At 50.7% G+C, this 20,717-nt stretch overlaps 1 protein-coding gene across 4 annotated transcripts; it reads right to left on the bottom strand.

Moving 5' to 3' along the window:
- Positions 1 to 1,256: 1,256 nt before the first annotated feature.
- LOC112613567 (poliovirus receptor homolog) lies at positions 1,257 to 20,033 on the bottom strand. 4 transcript variants are annotated; one of them, XM_025369207.1, is made up of 8 exons: positions 19,718 to 20,033; positions 16,652 to 16,999; positions 14,423 to 14,719; positions 10,558 to 10,675; positions 6,866 to 7,014; positions 5,885 to 6,043; positions 3,466 to 3,497; positions 1,257 to 3,068 (listed from the first exon to the last, which is right to left on the bottom strand). In XM_025369207.1, the coding sequence occupies exons 1-8, from the start codon at positions 19,782 to 19,784 to the stop codon at positions 2,997 to 2,999; spliced, it is 1,242 nt and encodes a 413-aa protein (XP_025224992.1). In that variant the 5' UTR covers positions 19,785 to 20,033; the 3' UTR covers positions 1,257 to 2,996. The 4 variants fall into 4 exon arrangements, with proteins under 4 accessions (XP_025224992.1, XP_025224993.1, XP_025224994.1 ...); XM_025369208.1 differs by having other exon boundaries at positions 5,921 to 6,043; XM_025369209.1 differs by having other exon boundaries at positions 6,020 to 6,043.
- Between the last annotated feature and the right edge of the window lie 684 nt (positions 20,034 to 20,717).

Below are 20,717 nucleotides of genomic sequence, written 5' to 3'. Positions count from 1 at the left end.
AAGAAAAAAATTCCAAATTCTGGTTACTATTGTGGACTAGCCAATTACCCCCATATTTAACAACATCCCTTCTAGTTCACTCACATTTTGTGGGTGGGGGATTTGGGAAGTGGTCTGCTGGACAGGACTTGCTTGGGGTCTCTATGTAGCTGCGGTCAGATGGTGGCCAGGGCTATACTACAGTCACCTGAAGCCTTGGCTGGGATGATGTCCGAAATGGCTCACTCTGTGACTTGCTTTTGATGTTGGTTGCTGCCTGGGAGCTCAGTGGGGGCGTGAGGTGCCTCCATGTGGCCTCTCCAGCATAGCTGTCCCAGGATGAATGCACTTCTTAGTTGGCAGCTAAATGAAGTTTAAGTGTGGTAGGCAGAATAATATGCCTTCTCCTCCTGCTCCAAAGACGGTCCCCTCAGAATCCATTGAATCTGAGACTATATTACATTGCATGGCAAAAGGGACTTTACAGATGTAGTTAGTTAAGAATCTTGAGATGAGGAGACCATCCTGGATTATCCAGGTTAGACCAAATGTAATCACATGGGTTCTTATAAGCGAGAAGCAGAAGGATCAGAGTCAGAGAAGGTGATGTAGTGAGGGAAGCAGAAGTCGGAGTGATGTAAGGAAGGATCTATGAGCTGAGGAACGCAGGTGGCCTCTAAAAGCTGGAAAAGGCAAAGACATAGATTGTACTCTAGAAACTGCAGAAAAGGCCTGGCACCGCCTGCCATTTTAGCTATTTTTGAGTATATGATACAGTGGCATTCATTACATTCATAGTGTTGTGTAAAACTGGATATCCACGTGCAAAAGAATGGAGCTGGACCATTATACTCTAAACACAAATTAGAACGGATCCCTCATGTCTTTTTATAACTTCCAGTTTTGGGAAGTTTCTGTACTATCTAATTTTAAAAAATTAGTTTGGCATGGTGAGGGGCACCTGTGGTCCCAGCTACTTGGGAGGCTGAGGTGGGAGGACTGCTTGATCCTCGGAGTTAGAGGCTACAATGAGCTATGATCACGCCACTGCACTCCAGCCTGGGTGACAGTAGATACTGTCTCTTAAAAAATTTTTTTGGAGAGAGAGAAAAAAAAAAGACAGGCTGTTCCTAAGGTGCCTGAGAACCCCAGCCCTCACAGCCTTCTTCATTTAGCATCTTGCTTCCATGTCTCTGGTTCCATCCCATGTGGTGATGCTACACACGAAACCCATCTCCTCCTTCATTTCCACAAGAGACCCCATTGCACACAGCCACTGGAGGTAAATAAATAAGCTTTAATGAGATTTTGGGCGCTGGAGAAAGACAAGGAGCTTATGTGCCACCAAAGCAACCAATGTTCCTTTGTCTCCCCAACTCTGCGGTCCCACTGGCCTCATCACCCCTTGAACCCTTTGCCCCTGCCATCCTGCTGGTTTGTATCTCTTCCCCACACTTCTCTGTTCCCCACTCTTCCATCTCTGTCCACAGCAACTCCTTCGTCCTGCTTATTTTCTCTTGCAGAGCAGCTCAGGCTTTGCATTCTCATTCAGCATCTTGGCCCAAGATCTTTTCTCCCTCGAGGTATTTTCCCAAACAGTTTTCTTTATAAGAGGAATTCTGGTGTCTGCCCTCAAGATCATAGACCTTTTTAAAGTAAACTTGTCAGTTGCATCTGAGCAGCTCGGCCTCCTGGGTCTTGGGTCGCATCCATCTTGGTCCTACAGGAGCGTGTCCTGAGCAACTGCAGTGCCGCCTCCCCCTGCATCCCCTCCCTCTGGAGCTGGAAATAGCATTTGCTTCTTTTGTGGGTTATTTCCTGCCAGTCCCAGCTTGCTGGCTGCAGATGCTGGCCGAAAGTGGCTGCAGCTGACTACCTTCTTCAAGTTCACGTCCAGTAGTTGTCTCTGCTCCTTGGACACGCCACAGGCAGCTGCTTGCGGCCTGAGTTGCAGCCTCTGGTGACCAGGGTCAGTGGCTGTTTCTTGTAACCACAGAAGTCTGACGGATACAGAGAATTGGAAGCTCAAGGCCAGAGGCCAAATTTTTACCAAAATTGTCTAGTGGTCCACACCCTTCTGTGTGGTCTGCTATGCAGTAGAGGCTTAACCTTGCCCAAACAAAGATGAGGCCCTTTATCCTCAGCTCCTGGGCATTCATCTCCAAGCCCTTGGAATATCCTGCTGGTAGCTGATCTGAGAGTCTTGGGCCACTCTGGGCCACATCATAAATGATGTGATTTATGGTGGGGGTCTTGGGCCACACGGTATTGGCTTGATGTATGAGGTCAGTCATGTGGGCGGTGAGCTGCTTAATTTGGCACTTTGGGAGGCCAAGGCAGAAGTATCACTTGAAGCCAAGAGTTCAAGACCAGCCTGGGCAACACAGGGAGACCTCATCTCTACAAAAAATAAAAAGATTAGCCAGACATGGTGGCACATACCTGTAGTCGTAGCTACTCAGGAGGCTGAGGTGGGAGGATGACTTGGAGTTGAGAAGTCAAGGCTGCAATGAGCTGTGATTTCACCACTGCACTCCAGTGGGACAACAGAGCCAGACCCTGTCTCAAGACAAACAAAACTCTGGACACGAAGATCTCGAGTGAGCTGCTCTGGTTGGCAGTACTTGCACGTCATCACATGTGTTGCTGTGAGAATCAGGTGCTGCCTCTATGGCTTCAATGGGAGACAGCAGCTGGAAGCTGGCGCCTCATCTCTCCTGGAGTGTGGGCTGTGCACCTCCTCCCTGTGCTGATCTTAATCCCTATCTTTTTACCGTAACAAACTGTAACTGTGAGCCTAACAGCTTTCCTGAGTCTAGTGAGTCCTTCTAGCAAATGAACGGAGGGTGGTCTTGGAGACCTCTGAACTTGCACCTGCCCCCCTCGTTTTGAGGTCTGGCACAGGGAGGGAGGCTGGTCTCTTTGGAGGGGGTCTTCATCCATCGGGGCAGCGTCCAACTCCGGAGGCCCATGTCCTTGCCAGCTCCAGTCTCTCTCCCTGCTCAGTCCCGACGGTGTCACCTTGTGCCCTCTGTCTGTGGATCCTGGCAAAAGCTGGCCTCTCTGCTCACATCTGAATAGGAGATATACTAGAAGAGGGTTTTCACACTTTAGCCTCGGGGCTCTTTTGAACAAAATCAAACATCTTTCCACCGAAGCCCAATGTGCAAAGAATGGCAGGTCCATCCCCTCCCCTCTCCCTGGAAGCCAGGGCGGTGCTTCTCAAGGTGTGGCCACGGGTGGAATTGAGGCGGGGTCGGGGGAGGGTGGATATTAAAATGCAGATTCCCTGGCCCTATCACAGACCAGACTGTCTGGGGCTGCGTCTTGGCAAACTCTACAGCGGATTCTGCCCAGCAGGAAGGGTTGGGAAATGCTGCTTGGGGCACCAGGAGAAAAGACCCAGGCTCCTGCGGGCATCTGGAGACGTCTGGTCTGTAGTCTGTGCAGACCCCACACCCTCCTTAGCTCCAGCACTGCACTTACCCCATTAGCCGAGGCGCTGGCATGCTCCTTACCTGGGGAAATAGGAGGGGAAGTCGTCAGGAAGGCATAATGCTGGGAAGCATGGGAAGAAGACATGCCTGGGTGTCAGGGCCCTGAAAATGTCAAGTTCTGCCTCTGCTATTACATGCGGGCGCCATTTCCCTTAATGCTATACATGTGTGTGAGACAGGGATGGCAGGGGTGCTCTGTAAGGATCTGGTCATCCAGTTATTCACTTGGTTATTAAATATCCATAACTATCGAGCCTGGGCTCTAGAACCAGATGGATGGGTTCAAATTCCATCTCTGTCCTTTAGGAGCTGTGTGAACTTGGACAAGTGACTTAACTTCTCTGTGTTTCAGTTTCCTGGACTATTCAACAGGCGTGTATTTAGCAAATAGTAGTTATTATTCAGCAAATGGTAAATGTCTATTTTGTGCCAGGTACATTCTAGGTGCTGGGGACACAGCTGTGAACAAGAGATAAAAATGCCTGTTCTTGGCCAGGCGTGGTGGCGCATGCCTGTAATTCCAGCACTCTGGGAGGCTGAGGTGGGCAGATTGCTGGAGTCTAGGAGTTTGAGACCAGCTTGGGCAACACAGCGAAACTCCATCTCTACTAAAAAAATTAAAAAATTAGCCAGGCGTGGGAGCGCATGCCTATAATCCCAGCTACTCGAGAGGCTGAGGTGGGAGAATCACCTGAGCCTGGGAGGTTGAGGCTGCAGTGAGCCAAGATCACACAACTGCACTACTCCAGTCCGGGCAACAGAGTGAGATCTTGTCTCAGAAAAAAAAAAAAAAAAAAAAAAAGCCTGCTCTTGTGCAGTTTATGTTAATAATAACAATAATAGTAATAATAGCAATAACAATCATAGTGAATACATAGCCAGTATGTGGCTTACAATGTGGCACTTGCTGTGTTAAGTGTTTTACTGTATTATGAGGTACCGTCACCCCATTTTACAGATGAGGAAACTGAGTCATACAGATTAAGCTATTTGCCTATGGTGACATCACTAATCAAACAGTAGCTCGAGGGCCCACAGGCAGTCTGGCTCTGTAGTTGACACATTGAATCACTCAGCAAACACTTCCTCGAGTGCTTCTTTTATGCCCAGCCCAGTGGTAGGTGGTCCTGGGGACATAGTCATGACAGTGACAGCCTCAGGTTTGCTCTCTTGGGGCTCACAGTCCACTGGGGAAGACAAACAAGTCGCCCACAGTGATGACCCAGAATGGGCAAGCCCGGGGTGGGAGAGCCTAGTGAATGCTTGGCCCATGCTTGGGGGTCAGGGAGGGCTACCTGGAAGAGGCAGCATCTGTCCAGGATGTGAGGCAGCAGCTTTGTTTAGTGGTTGAGGGAAAAGCTTGGTAGTCAAAGATCTGGCATCTTCTCTCCATCAACCACTTTCCAGCTATTTGACCATTGGCAGGTAACTTCATCTGTCAAGCAAATATTTCCTCCTCTGTAAAACGGGGCTCATGGGAGAACCACTTTGCTGGGTGCTTGTGAGCATTCAAGGAGATTGTATAGGCCAGGTGTGGTGGCTCATGCCTGTAATCCCAGCCCTTTGGGAGGCTGAGGCAGGTAGATCACATGAGGCCAGGAGTTCGAGACCAGCCTGGCCAACATGGCAAAACCCCGTCTCTCCTAAAAATACAAAAATTAGCTCTGCACGGTGGTGCGTGCCTGTAATCCCAGCTACTCGGGAGGCTGAGGCACGAGAATCGCTTGAAACTGGGAGGTGGAGGCTTTAGTGAGCTGAGATCGCACCACTGCACTCCAGCCTGGGCGACAGAGTGAGAGCCTGTCTCAAAAATAAAATAAATAATAAAAAAATAAAAAAATTAGAAATTGAAATCGAGGGGGTTACACACACAAAGTGGCACGTAGACGGTGCTCAGCAAAGTATCGCTCCTTTGATTACAGAATTAGCTGGCGCACTTCTCCAGAAGGAGCCATGGGAGGGTGCTCCAGGCAGGGGAATGGCCTGTGCAAATCTCGAGGTGTGACAGCATCAGACCCTTTTAGAGCTGAGGATCAGAGGTGCCAGTTCCTGCCAACTTCTCCTAGGAGTCACTCCTGAACAAGGCAGATGGAGTAAGGCTGAGGGGTTAGGCATTATTTCACCCTCTATCCATCTGGCAGGGACTCCCACATCACCTGAATTAAATTCCAAAGTCCCTACCACAGCCTTAAGGCCCTATATGCTCTTCTTCCACTCTGTAAATAAGATTTGTAAATGTAATCAATGAACCAGTGAATGAGACTCCCTGGCTCTGCACCCTCATTGGTCAAATGGGGGAAACCTCATGGCAGTGGGGTGATGATTCAGTGAGAAGCACATGGGAAGGACTCAGCACAGAGCCCAGCACATAGTAGGTGCTCAATTATGGCAGCTCTGGTGATGCTCACTCGAGGGAGACAGATGATGGTGCCAAAGGAACTCACAGGAATATCTGGACCGATAGAAATAAAGCCCGATCCCCAGGAGGGTCAGAAGAATCACGATTCCCAGAATCAGGAAGATGATGACGTTACTGGACATGCCTGAGTGCTCACTGGGAGGTCGCTCTGAAAGACAAGGAAACAGGTATTTAGGTAAGAAAACTCTTGGGGTTTATCCCTCATTCTTGAAATGGCATCTCGAATTTCCTTGGGGAGCCGCCACTCCACCTGCCTCAGTCTATTTAATTCAGGTGGACTGGATCCCACCCTCTGGTTCCTAGAATGGGACTTTGACACAGGCCTGGCCAATCAGAATATTCCATTCTCCCTGGCTGCTATGATTGGTTCATAGGTGGGCTGTGGCCTAAGCTGGGCCAATGAGAGCCAGCCCTGGGACTTTGGCTACAGTTATTGAAAGTGGTGTGTTTTTTCCTCCTGCTGTTGCTATTGTGGTAGGATGTAAGCCTGTCGCTGCTGAAGGCCATCTTGCTTCAAAGGCTGCCTGAGAATAAAGCCAGTATAACAAAAAGAGACAAGAGATGTACAAAATAAAAGTTTCTGGGTTACATGGTTGGAGCCCCTGGGTCTAACTGAAGGTGAATTTTCAATACAGTCTTGTTTTGTTTGTTTTTTTGTTTAGACTACTTTGTGTTTCTGTCAATTGCAATTGATAGAGGTCTGCCTAATACATTTGGAAAGGCCTGAGTCCCTGAGAGAGAGGGATTCCACATCTATCCCAACCTGTGTGTGTGGAGGGAGTGTATTCAGGCAGCTGAACAACGGTACCAGTGGTATAGGTATGGAGTTAACAGGGGAGTACAACTGGCCCCACTGGTCCTTTTGTGAGAAGGCTTAGGAGAAGGATGGGAGCCAGAGAGCATTGGAGAGGGAACCCTGCCTCGACCTCTTCCTTTGGTCCCTGTTCTCCCTACTCAGGGAGTTCCTCACCTTTGACCTGGATGGTCAGTTCTGCCTGGCGAGCTCCTAGGGCATTGGTGACGTTGCAGATGAAAGTTGTGTTGATTGGTTTGTCCACAGGACGGATCAGGAGCTGGGCGCCCTGGGCCACAGCGAAGGGTGGCAGGGGACCCATGGTCCTGGGAGCGACAGAAAGGTGAGGAGGTGGCCTCTGCTGCAGGTCCGGAGTGACAGTGATTGAGCACTCACTGCGTGCCAGGAACCCTCACACCCTCTATGGCATAAGCGGAGAGCAACTCTGGAGGCACCGCAACTCTTCCCTTCCTCTCACGCCCACACCCAACCCATTAGCCAATCCTGTCGGCCCCGCCTTAAGATCTACCCAGAATCCCACCGCTCCTCAGGGCTTCCAGGGCCACCTCCCTGGTCTGGCGCGGTACATCCGGGCCCCCAGCAGCCGCCTCCACACTGGGCTCTGTTTCTGCCCTGGCCCCCTCATCTTTTCCCCACATGGCCACCAGAGGTCGCCTGTGAACCCTAAGTCAGTTCCCATCCCTCAGCTCAGTACCCTCTGGCGGCTTAACCTGGCTCAGAGTTAAACCGAAGTCTTCTCCTGTCACAAGCCCCATATGATCTGGTCCCTGCTACCTCTGCCCATGTTTTCCATTACTCTCCCCTTTGCTTCAGCCTCTGCATCCACAGTGGCCTCCTTGTTGGTCCTCAAACTCTCCAGTTAGGTGTCCAGTGTGTTTCCTTATGCAGGATGGATAGAAATGGGTTTGTCCATGCCGTTCCCTCTGCCCGAATGCTTTCCCCCCAGGTACCCGCAGAGCTCACCCTCATCTCCTTCAGGCCTCTGCTGGGATGTCACCTTAGTAACACCTCACTTGGCCACCCTATTTCAACTGCGATGATCACCCTTCCCATCCCCTTCTCTCTTTTCTTATTTTCTTTTTTTTTGAGACAGGGTCTTACTCTGTCACCCAGGCTGGAGTGCAGTGACGCCATCTTGGCTCACTGCAACCTCCATCTTCTGGGTGCACAGAATCTCCCCACCTCAGCCTCCTGAGTAGCTGGGACTACAGGTGCATGCCACCACACCCGGCCAGTTTTTTAATGTTTTTTGGTAGAGATGGGGTTTTGCCATGTTGGCCAGGCTAGTCTCAAACTCCTAGCCTTGAACTCCTAGCCTCAAGTGATCCTCCCATCTCTGCCTCCCAAACTGCTGGGATTACAGGTATGAGCCATGGCACCCAGTCCCATTCCCTTCTCTGCTTTATCTTTTCCACGGTATTTATCACCATTGCGCACACACTACACACCTCATGACTTTATCTTGCTTCTTGTTTCTTTCACCATTAGAATGGAAGCTCCATATGGGGAAGAAATTTGGTCTGTTTTATTGACCCGCGTACGTCGGTTAGTTGCACCTGGCTTACTTACTACAGTAAGCAGTCAAGAAATACTGGTTTAATGAACAGAGGTGGAGGAGATGGAAGCATCGGGCTTTGGGCACTCTGCAGAGCTGGGATGCAAACGCAGCCATCCGGATCAAGAGCCTGAATTGTGGCACTTTGAGGCAGGACAGTAAAGGCACCATCACACCAACCGAAACCTTTGACCAGCAATTCCTTCCACTGACAACTGCTGACAAGTGACCACTGGGGATGGTTACCACCATGGCGTTTGCAGAGTAGAAAATGGAAAATGACATCTGTGTCCTCTACTGGGGACTGGTTAAATAACTGATGTCATCCACATATGTTGGAATCCCTTCCCTGCCCTTTGGGAGGCCCAGGCGAGAGGATTGCTTGAGTACAGGAGTTCAAGACCAGCCTGGGCAACATAGTGAGATCCTGTCTCTATTCTTAAAATTGTGTTTTTGTTTTTAAAGTGATGGAATCCCAGCAACATTGAAAAAGGGGCCAGGTTAGCCAGGCGTGGTGGTGTGTGCCTGTAGTCCCAGCTATCTGGGAGGTTGAAGCTAGAGGATCACTTGAGCACAGGAGTTCAAGGCTGCAGTGAGCTGTGATTGTGCCACTGCATTCCAGCCTGAGCAACAGAGTGAGGCCCTGTGTCAAAAAAAAAAAAAAAAAAAAAAGCAGGGGTGCTGGGGGTGCTCTGAAGTGCATAATATTGATGGATGAATAGAGGGACTGAAGGAATCACAGAAACATGATAAAGCAAGCACAGTAAAATGTTAGTGGGGGAATCCATGAGGTGGAATCTTAGGTGCTCACTGGAAAATTCCTGACTTTTCGGTATGTTTGACAGTCTTCCTAATACAACGTGGGGGAAAATAGAGTGTGGATCTCTGTGCTTTGACATGGAAAGGTATTCACAAGATACAGGAAAAGTTTCAAAATTATATGTATAGCATAATTCCAGTCTTTGTTTAGAAACAGAGAGAAAGAAGACAGAAGGATGTATAATAAGTGGTCACTGGTTATTTCTGGAGGTGGCTGGGTACACTTGACTATAGGTGCTACTTTCTTCTTTTTGCTCATAACTAAATTGTTTGATATTTCTACAGTGGATACAAGTTAGTTTTGTAATAAGGAAAAAGATGTAAGGCTGGGTGAGGTGGCTCACACCTGCAATCCCAGCACTTTGGGAGGCTGAGGTGGGTTGATTGCTTGAGCCCAGGAGTTGGAGACCAGCCTGGGCAATGTGGCGAAACCCTGTCTCTGCAAAAAAATACAACAAAATTAGCTGAGTGTGGTAGTGTGTGCCTGTAGTCCCAGCTACTCAGGAGGCTGAGGCAGAAGGATCACCTGAGCCCAGGGAGGTCCAGGCTGCAGTGAGCTATGATCACACCGCTGCACTCCAGCCTCGGCGACAGAGTCGCTTCTTAAAAAAAAAAAGGTGGTTCAGTAAAATTATGTAAATTATGTAAAATTATGTATTATAAAATTTTGTATTATCCCTTTGCCTTTCTCTTACCCTGCTCTTGACCCCAGCTTCAGTATGAATCTGGGGAAATCTTATTGCTGTGAGCCTCAACTTTCTCATCTAGACAATGGGGATAGTACTTGCTCCATCCAGAGATAACCAAGTAGGTTACACAAGGTGACGGTGAGGTGGTTACAGTCTAGCGTGGGGGTGTCCAATCTTTTGGCTTCCTTGGTGGAAGAAGAAGAACTGTCTTGGGCCATACATAAAATACACTAACACTAATGATAGCTGATGAGCTAAAAAAAAATTGCAAAAAAAAAAATCCCATAATGATTTAAGAAAGTTTACAAATTATGCGGCTTGCAGGTTAGACAAGCTTGGCCAAGAGGCGGAGGACCAGCTTTGGAGCCAGGGCTGATTCAAGGGCCGCTTCTGCCCTCTCGTGGTCTTTAACCTGAGCATGACAACAGCTGCTGACTCTGCACAGCATGGGGTCACGTGGGATTCGGGGGAAGTACCGGGCACAGAGCAGGCACACCCCAAGAGCAGGTGCATCCACCAGCCAGGATTAAACCACCTGCTAAACGCCTCAACTGCAAAACAGAGATGCCCCCCACTGGGCATCTCTTCCCTCCTCTTTTTTTCTTTTCTGAATCCCCCTGCTCTCTTAGACCAGGATTCCAGGCTCCCAGCCTCTCCTCCCTCAGACCCAGGGGTCCAGGTCCAGCCCCTCCTCCCTCAGTCCCGAGTCCAGGCCCCCAGCGTCTCCTCCCTCAGACCCACAAATCCACACCCCCAGCCCCTCCTCCCTGAGACCCAGGACTCACGTGCTCCAGTTGTAGCCTGTGGGCTCTGGGTTGCTGCGAGCGTCGCAGGTCAGGGTGGCCTCATTCTGGCTGAGGTACCAGTTGTTATCATAGCCAGAGAAGGATACCTCTGGGGGGTCTGCAGGAAATGGACACAGAGGTTCAGAGACAGGGAGACTTTGCGGGGCCAAGGGCTACATGGGATTCACATCACTGCAGGAAAAGGCCTGGGGATATTTGGAAAACAGTGGGAGCTGGAGAGGCCTAGGAGTCATCTAGGTAGATGGGGTGCCGCAGAGAGCAGAAGCCTGGGAGTCTGTGGTCAGTGGGCACATGGAGAGGGCTTCTGAGGACCTGCTTTTCTCCACTAGCTTTCCTGGGTGGCCGGGACCAGGCATGTCTTGGGTGTCCTGCGGGAAAAGGCCTCCTCCTTTTCTCACTCATAGGCAATGACCACTCATAACACACGGCAGTGTATTCAAGACTCCGACAAGTCCTGCGGGAAAGAGTCCTGGATAACCCTGCTCTAGGCTGCTGCTCAGCCATCCCAGATGTGATTTCAATGTCCTCAGGGGGCAGGCCAATGGGACAGGGTTTTTTGGGGGGCGAGGGGTAGGAGTCAGTGTAGATCTCCTCCTCGCTCAGACCCAGTGACAGTGTTGAGGGACTCCAGGATAGACAGTACCTGAGGGAATCTGTGTACCACTTGCCTGGCGGGGGAGTAGGCAGTATAGACAATGATGGGAGGAACAGTATGAATGATGCCTAGAAGAGCTTGTGTAGATATTACTGATGGGCTCAGTGTAGACAGAGTGTTGGAATATTACAGTAGATGCTATATTGTCAGGCCAGTGTTGAAATGTTGTGGTGGGGGTGAGATCACCCCCACATATAGAGTGTGTCCCCGGGAGCTGGTGAAATTAAGACAGGCCCTGTGTGTGTGTGTGTAGACAGTATTTGGATGAGCCAGTGTAGACGATGTGGGAGCTTAGTCTAGCTCTCCAATGTGGCACTTACTGGTCACATGTGACTACTGAGCACCCGAAATATAGCCAGGCCAAAATACACACCAAATTTCAAAGGCTTTACTAGGGCAAAACAAATGGGAAAGATCTCAAGAATAATTTTAAAAAATTACAAGTTGAAATAATATTTTGGGTATATTGGGGTATGTAAAGGCAATTATGAAAATTAACTTTGGCCAGGCACAGTGGCTCATGCCTGTAATTCCAGTACCTTGGAGGGTTGAAGCAGGAGGATCACTTGAGCCCAGGAGTTCGAGACCAGCCTGGGCAACATAGGGATATCCTGTCTCTACAAAAAAATTTAAAAAGGCCAGGTGTGGTGGCTCACATCTGTAATCCCAGCACTTTGGGAGGCCAAGGTATGGGGATCATGAGGTCAGGAGTTTGAGATCAGCCTGGCCAACATGGTGAAACCCCGTCTCTACTACAAATCCAAAAATTAGCCAGGCACTGTAGCCAGGGCCTGTAATCCCAGCTACTCGGGAGGCTGAGGCAGGAGAATCACTTGAACCTGAGAGGCGGAGGCTGCGGTGAGCTGCTATCACGCCACTGCACTCTAGCATGGGTGACAGAGCAAGACTCCATCACACACACACACACACACACAAAATTAGCTGGGCATGGTGTCACACGCCTGTAGTCCCAGCTACTCAGGAGACTGAGGCTGAAGTGGGAGGATCACTTAAGCCCAGGAGGTTGAGGCTGCAGTGAGCTGTGCCACCGCACTCCAGTCTGGGTGACAGAGTAAGACCCCATCTCAAATAAATAAATAGATAAATAAAGAAACAAATAAATTTCATCTCTTTTTTTTTCTTTTTTTGTTTTTGAGATGGAGTCTTGCTCTGTTGCCCAGGCTGGAGTGCAATGGCACGATCTCGCTCACTGCAACCTCTGCCTCCCAGGTTCAAGTGATTCTGCTGCCTCAGCCTGGCCAGTAGCTGGGATCACAGACACCCGTCACCATGCCTGGCTAATTTTTGCATTTTTTAGTAAAGACGGAGTTTTACCACATTGGTCAGGCTGGTCTTGAATGACCGACCTCAGGAGAGCCACCTGCCTCAGCCTCCCATAGTGCTGGCGTGAGCCACCATGCCTGGCCTCTTTCTTTTAATTTTTTTAATGGGGTGGCTGCTAGAGAATTTAAAATCCTATATGCAGCTTGCGTGCTATTTCTGTTAGACAGCACTGGTTAAAGAGTCCCTGGGGCTGTCGGTGGAGATAAACGTGTGGGTGTCAATGTCGATGACGCCATGAGGGAGCTGCTGGAGGTAACGCTGTGCAGGAGAACCAGGACAGATGCTGTCAGGGGCCGTGCAGACAGAACACAAGGAGGCCAGTGTGGTGATGTGGGGCGAGACTCAACAGCCTGTAAGTGAGCCAGTGTAGACAACACTGGGCAGAGGAGCATGGAGACTACACTGGGGGACTCTGCAGACACTGCTGAGGGGAGCCAGCACAAACAACGTGGGAAGATCAATGCAGCTAGCACCCGGCAGAGATGGTCGATCGTGGCTCAGGGGAACTGGTCGATACAATGTGGGAGGTGAATGCAGACAGTTCTCCAGGGAGTCAGTGTAGACAGTGTCGAGGGGCACTTTAGAGAGTGCCCAGGAGAACCAGTGTAGAAAAAGTGGGGTGTTTATATAGACAGTGGTCATAGGAGCCAGTGTAGACACCATGTGAGACAGTGAAAACACCCCACAGCTGATGGCCGAAATAGCTGGTGTAGACAATGGGGATAGTGCTGTCTGTGGCCCAGAAGAGCCAATGTAGACAATGGTAAGGCAGTGTAGAAAATGGACAAGAGGCCAGGTGCAGTGGCTCACACCTGTAATCTCAGCACTTCGGGAGACTGAGGTGGGAGGATCACTTGAGCCTAGGAGTTTGAGACCAGCCTGGGCAACATAGCAAAACTCTCTCTACAAAAAATTGTAAAATTAGCTGGGCATGGTGGCTACACCTGTAGTCCCAGTTAGTTGGGAGGCTGAGGGAGGAGGATCGCTTGAGCCTGGAAGGTTGAGGCTATAGGAGCCATGATCATGCCCCTACACTCCAGCCTGGTTGACAGAGCGAGAACCTGTCCAAAGAGGGGGAAAAAAAAAAAGGCCAGGCACGATGGCTCATGCCTATAATTCCAGCACACTTTGGGAGGCCGAGGCAGGCAGATCACCTGAGGTCAGGAGTTTGAGAACAGCCTGGCCAACATGGTGAAACCCTGTCTACTAAAAATACAAAAATTAGCCAGGTGTGGTGGCATGCACCTGTAATCCCAGCTATTTGGGAGGCTGAGGTAGGAGAACCACCTGAACTTGGGAGGCAGAGGTTACAGTGAGCCGAGACTGTGCCACTGTACTTCAGCCTGGGTGACAGAGTGAGACCTTATTTCAAAAAAAAAAAAGAAAGAAAAAAAGAAAGAAATGGACAAGGGAGTGGGTGTAGACAAGAAGGGCGGCAGTGCTGATTGTGGCCAGGAGAACCAGTGTAGCAATGTGGGGAAGGTCATTGTGGATAGTTGCCTGGGGAAGCAGGTGCAGGCAGTTTGGGGGCAGTGTAGACTGTACTCAAGGGAGTCAACAGAGTGTGGGGTATCCGTGCAGACAGTGGCTAGAGGAGCCAGGGCAGACAATCTGGGTACCAGCATTGACTATGGCCCGAGTAAATTGGTGTAGGCAATAGGGACAGTGTTGTTTATGGCCCAGGCGAGCTGGTGCAGACAATGGGGGTGGGTCGTGTAGACAGGAGTCAGGGGAGCCAGTGCAGATGAAGGAAGCAATGCCTACAGTGCCTTGGGGAGTCAGTGTAGACAGTGGTGGGGGCAGCCCGGCAGGGGATCTTGCCGTCACTGACTCGGGCACACTCACAGTAGACGGTGAGGTTCACAGTCAGCAGCTGAGGCTTCTCAAAGCTCTCGTGCTCGACCTTGCAGGTCACACTCTTGCCGTCCACCTGGCTTGAGGGCACCAAAATCCAGAGGCTGGTGACAGTGACTGTGCCAGACAGGAACCCTGGCGCCTGGCTGGTATTGGGCATCCCGCCCAGGTCTGAGTGCCAGGTGATGTGGGCCGGCGGGCGACCCCCTGTGGAGACGCAGCGGGCCACGGGCACCGGCTTTCCAGTGAGCTGGACCTTCTGAACCTCAACTGTGTTCTGGGGCTTGGCTGGGAAGAGGAACAAAAGCAACAGGTCATTCAATGAACCCTTCCGTGGTAGAAGGAGGCATTCATTAAGGGTACAGGATGGCATGGTGGCTGGGTGGGGTGGCTCATGCCTATAATCCCAGAACTTTGGGAGGCTGACGTTGGTGGGTCACTTGAGGTCAGGAGTTCGAGACCAGCCTGGCCAACACGGGGAAACTGTCTCTACTAAAAATGAGCCAGGGTGTGGTGGCACACACCAGTAATCCCAGTTACTTGGGAGGCTGAGGCCGGAGAACTGCTTGAACTTGAGAGGTGGAGGTTGTGGTGAGCTGAGATTGTCACTGCTCTCCAGCCTGGGCAACAGAGCGAGAATCTGTCTCAAAAAAAGAAAAAGAAAAAAAAAAGGATACAGGATGGCATGGTTTAAACCCCAGCTGTGTCCCTGAGCAGCTGGGTGGTCTTGGGCAAGTCTGTGCCTCAGTTTCCTTGTCTGTCGACAGGGGTAGTGATGGCACCATAGGCAATAAGAATATGCAGGTGAAGCTGTCAGAATGGCACATAATAAGTGCTCCATAAATACTGTTTGCTGGAAAGTGCTGGGGCCCAGCAGTGACCAAAATAGCCCTGGTTCTGCCCTCATGGGTACAGTCCAAGGGGGCAGACAGACTCTTTCCTAGGCACTGATGACTCGGAGAGGGCAGGGCTGGGAAGGGGAAACCCAAAGGGGATTATGCTAGTCTGGGGCTCAGTGGAGGAGAGGAAGCCTGAGCCCTGAAGTTGAGAAGGGAAGTGACTTGCCCACGGTGACACAGCTGTAAGCAGCAGAGCTAGGCTTTCACATAAGGTCTGTCTGACTCCAAAACCACCTTGACCATCTCTTAATCATCATCCTGGTGATTCCCAAACCTGGAACTTGCTTCCCCATCATTACCTGTATTATTTACTGAAGATTTCTCCTTAACTTGACTTGCTGTTTCTGTTTTACCCTCATCCTAAACCATGATACCTGGAATCCCAGGCTTGCTGGAGTGACAAGAGCTGCCTGTGGTCGGGTGTTGTGTGCCAGGCACAGTTCCAAGCCCTTGACATTTCATGAGTTTCTCATGCACAGGCCTGGAATAGTTCTTGGCACATAAGCTTAAACAAAACAAAACAAAACAAAATAAAACAAAACAAAAACAAGTTGGGCGTGGTGGCACATTCCTGGAATTCCAGCTACAGGGAGCGCAGGAGCATCCCTTGAGTGCAGGAGTCCCAGGCTGCAGTGAGAACCTGCTGTGACCACACCACTGCCCTCCAGCCTGGGCGACAGAGCTAAACTCTGGCTCAAAAAAAAAAAACAGGGTCAGTTTTCTTGAATCCTCATGGTTATCCCCATCCCACAGATGAGGAAACTGAGGCACAGAGACTTCTTGCTCAAGTTCCAAGAGGAGGGCCTCATGGAGCTCATGAAAATGAAAGCAGATCCCCTCCTCTTTTGGGTATCAGGATCCTTGCTTTCCTGTCTGTCTGTTTCAACTTTCTCCTTTTTCACCAAATAAAGTAACAGTAACCCCAGGACACTCAGGACAGCTTTCCAAGGGTGATACTATTATCACCAACCCTTTTACAGATGAGGAAAGGAGGGGCCAAGAAGAGGCCACCCAGGCCTCCTCCCTTCCGGGTTCCCTCCGAACTCCTTTTCCAATGTACCCCTCCCTCTGCCTCAGGGCGTTCTGACCCCAAGATTGGGGGTCCTTACCCCAGGAGATCTCTGCTCCCTTCCTGCCCTGCAGCCCCTCCCCCCATGTGCTCCCCCGACCCCACCCCCATCTCCTTTTGTCCCCAGGGAATCTGCTGTGGAGGGAATCTCCCTCCCTCCCTGGCCTCCCCGGCCTCCCCACTCTGCCGACTTCCCTGATCCTCCCACCAAGTCTCCGCCTCTCATTCAGCCTCCCCAAAACCCCTACTCACCAAGCACTCGGAGCCAGATATCCACGCTCCTTTTGCCCTGCGGGAAGATGAAGAACACGCAGGTGTAGCTGCCTTCATCCTCCACGCGCAACCCGAACATCCTCAGAGAGGCATCCCGCAGCTCCGTGCCCAGTCTGGTGGCCACGAATTCCAGCCGTTTGGGCTCCGAATAGCTGGGGCCCTGCGTTGGGTGGAAGATGGCCATGCTGCCGGATTCACCATGCCGCGACCAAGTCAGCTGTGACACGTGAGTCTCCTCCATGCCGGGCACCTGTAGGTAGCAGGGCAGCGTCACGGAGTCACCCAAGAAGCCGGGCACCTGGGTGGGCGCCTGCACGACGATGTCCCCTGCGGAGAACCGAAGAGAAGGTGTCAGACCCGGGGCGTTCCTGGGCTAGATAGTGAGGGGCTCCGGGAGCCTGGGCACCTGGGCGTGCAATTGCACGCTGGGGCCCCGGAGCCCTGGTGGACGGTGGGGTGTGGGGGAAGGGGGGACTGGGGCACTAGTTGGGGTCATGGCAGGCGAGGAGGGTAAGGGCATCTGGGATGGTCTGCAACTTGGCCTTGCTCCTTCACTTTGGCTATTTATTACCATATTTCTTCTGTTATTACCGTATTTCCCTCAATCTCAACATCATTGATTTTAAAAATTATGGCAAATATGTGGTTAAAAACTAAATTTACCATTTAAGCCATTTAAAGCATACAGTTCAGTGGCACTACGCACATTTCACAATGTTGTGCAACTGTCACCACTATATAGCTCCAGACTTTTTCTTTTCTTTTTTTTGAGACGGAGTCTCACTCTGTCACCCAGGTGGAGTGCAGTGGCACGATCTCTGCTCATTGCAAGCTCTGCCTCCGGAGTTCAAGCGGTTCTCCTGCCTCAGCTTTCCGTGTAGCTGGGATGACAGGCTCCCACCACCACACCCGGCTAATTTTTTATATATTTGTAGCAGAGATGAGGTTTCACCACGTTGGCCAGGCTGGTCTTGAACTCCTGACCTCAAGTGTTCCTCCTGCTTCGGCCTCCCAAAGTGCTGGGATTACAGGTGTGAGCCACCGCACCTGGCCCAGAACTTTTTCATCACACCGGTGTCGTAGCTTTCACATACCATGACTGTCGTTATTTACAGCACAATTGCCATTAGGGGTTAGAATACCCCCAATGTAGAAAATGGGGAGAAATCCTAGATCTTCAAATCCATGAAAGGCTATATTATTACTCTGGGTAGGTCCTGGCTGGAAGAATGTGGGGGATCGTGGCACAAGAGGAAGGCAATTATAGTGAGGCTTCAGGCCAGTTACTTAACCTGTCTGATTCTTTTTCCTAGTTTGTAAAATGAGACTTAGAACCATGCACACTCACAGGGTGCTGACACAGATCAGGGGCTATTCTGGGTGCTTCACATATATCTTGGCATTTAATCCTCAAATAGCCTCCTGAGGCCAGCACTACTGTTAACATCATTTTACAGACAGGGAAACTGACACAGAGTATAGCGTCCTCCAAGTCATACAGAGGTTTAGTGGCAGAGGTGGGATTTGAACTCAGGTGGTCAGAGACTGACCTCTAATCCCCCAGGTCCTATATAAAAATCTTTCTGCTAAGGGCCCTAGCACATAGTAGGTCCTCAACATGTGTCAGCGCTTATTGACAATAATAAACATAGTCCTATGTATTCTTTTCTATTTTTAAATTTTTATTTAGTTAATTATTTTTACAGAGATGGGGTCTTGTCATGTTGCCCAGGCTGGTTTTGAATTCCTAAGCTCAAGTGATCCTCCCACCTCAGCCTCCCAAAGTGTTGGGATTACAGGCATGAGCCACTGTGTTTGGCTGCAATCAGCCTGGGCAGCATAGCGAAACCCTATCTCTACCAAAAATACAAAAAAATTAGCCAGGTGTGGTGGTGAGCACCTATAATCCCAGCTACTCCAGAAGCCATAGTGAGGATAGCTTGAGCCTGGGAAGTCCAGGTTGCAGTGAGCCCGGATTGTGCCACTGCACTCCAGCCTGGGCAACAGAGCAAGACCTTGTCTCTCTCTCTCAGACACACACATACACACACACACACAATATATATACGTATATATACACACACATATACATACACACAAAATATATAAATAATAAAATAAATATTTCCTCATTAAATGTATAACAAAATATATATTATTTATTATATAAATGTTATAAATATATAATATATTTAATATATATTTAAGAAATATATTGTATATTATTATATAATATATTATTGTTATATAATACATAATATATAATATATATTATTATAATATATAACAATAATATATAATATATATATTCATCAGGAGTTTGAGACCAGCCTGGCCAACATGGTGAAATCCTGTCTGCTAAAAATACAAAAATATTAGCCAGGCATTGGTGGCACATGTCTGTAATCCGAGCTACTCGGGAGACTGAAGCAGGAGAATCGCTTGAACCCCGGAGGAGGAGGCTGCAGTGAGCCAAGATCAGGACATTGCACTCCAGCCTGGATGATGGAGTGAGACTGTCTCAAAAAAAAGAATGAAAGAATCAATGAATGGCCAGTCCCCTGGAGTCAGACATTGGGGGTCAGAGGGGTAATGGTGTCAAGTCTCACCCACTGTCCGCCTCCCCAACTTCAACCATCCTCTCCGTCCAGACCCAGCCCGCCAGCAGGCTGCTGGGTTATGGCCTGGTTGTGCTGAGTAGGAACCTGGGTAAGGTAATCCCGCATGAGTCACCATCTGCTCATTTTCTGAGATTCTCTTGCCTTTTTGGGAAATGTCCGCACCCAACTCCATCCCCTTTCCGAGGGGCCCAGAGGAGGGTCTTGTGCCTACCCCGTGTTGCTGCCAATTTCGAGGAAGTTCTAAACCCAACTCCGACCGCTCTCCGAATGGCTACGGTGTTCCTTCCAACCCCGGGGCAGAGATGGGGGGTGGGTGGCGCCGGGCGGCGCCGTCATCTTCGGGGACCCAGGGGGCCGAGTACCCGGCCTGGATGCGGAGCTGGGAGCGAGAGAGGGGCCGCCGGACTGCGCGGGGGTCACTCACCGGTTCCTGGGGGTGGCCAGGACAGCACCAGTAGCGCCAGCAGCAGCGGCGGCCATGCTGCGGCCATATGAGTTGCCCCGGGCAGCTGGGCCTCCGGCGGGCGTCTCCTTCTCGCTTCCCGGCGCCGCTGGCTCTGCTGCGGCCGCTGCAAGTCCAGCTCCCGGAGCTCAGGTCCTGGAATCCCCGGGGGGCCGCTCCGTCAGTGCCTAGGGTGGGAAGAAGAATACCCACTTCTTCAAGTTCCAGACAAGTGACGGGAGGGGAGGGGAGTTGGCGGCGAGTCCCCTCAGGCGCGGGGGCGTCACCCAGGCTGCGCCCTCACCACGTCCCGGCGCGCCTGCGCCTGCGCAGGTCTCTCCGGGCGCTCAGTGCCGCTACAGACGCGCGCTCGCTCCCTCAGCGCGCTCTGGAAGAGGCGGCTTCCCGTGTGAGGACGCCCACATCCCAGGTGAGGAAACGGAGGCACGCGGAGAGATTCAGCAGCTTACTAACGACTCACGGTTGCCGAGTGGCAGAGCTGAGGTTTCAACTCGTGATGGGACAGATCCTGAGCCCGCCAGGCTGTCCTTCCACCCAGCCTAAACCCATGGGCTTTGGGGTCAGACAAGACCTCATGTTGAGCAAGTGGTTTCTCCTCGAGGGCCCTCAGATTCTTTATCTGAAAAATGGGCATAGTAGGGCGCGGTGGCTCAGGCCTGAAATTCCAGCACTTTGGGAGGTTGAGGCGGAAGGACTGTGTGAGCCCAGGAGTTAGAGGCTGCGGTGAGCCACCCTCGCGCCACCGCACTACAGCTTGGGTGACAGAGCCAGACCTGTTTCAAAAACAAACAAAACAAAACAAAACAAAAAGGTTGGGGGCTGGGGCGCAGGCACAGTGGCTGACCCCTGTAATCCCAACACTTTGGGAGGCCAAGGCAGGAGGATCAGCTGAGGTCAGGAGTTCAAGGCCAGCCTGGCCAACATGACACAAACCCATCTTTACTAAAAATACAAAAATTAG

The sequence above is a fragment of the Theropithecus gelada genome, chromosome 19, assembly GCF_003255815.1.
Source record: "Theropithecus gelada isolate Dixy chromosome 19, Tgel_1.0, whole genome shotgun sequence".
In the NCBI taxonomy this organism is placed as follows: Eukaryota; Metazoa; Chordata; class Mammalia; order Primates; family Cercopithecidae; genus Theropithecus; species Theropithecus gelada.
Note: the sequence above shows the minus strand (reverse complement) of the source record. Positions and strands in the feature narration are given on the sequence as shown.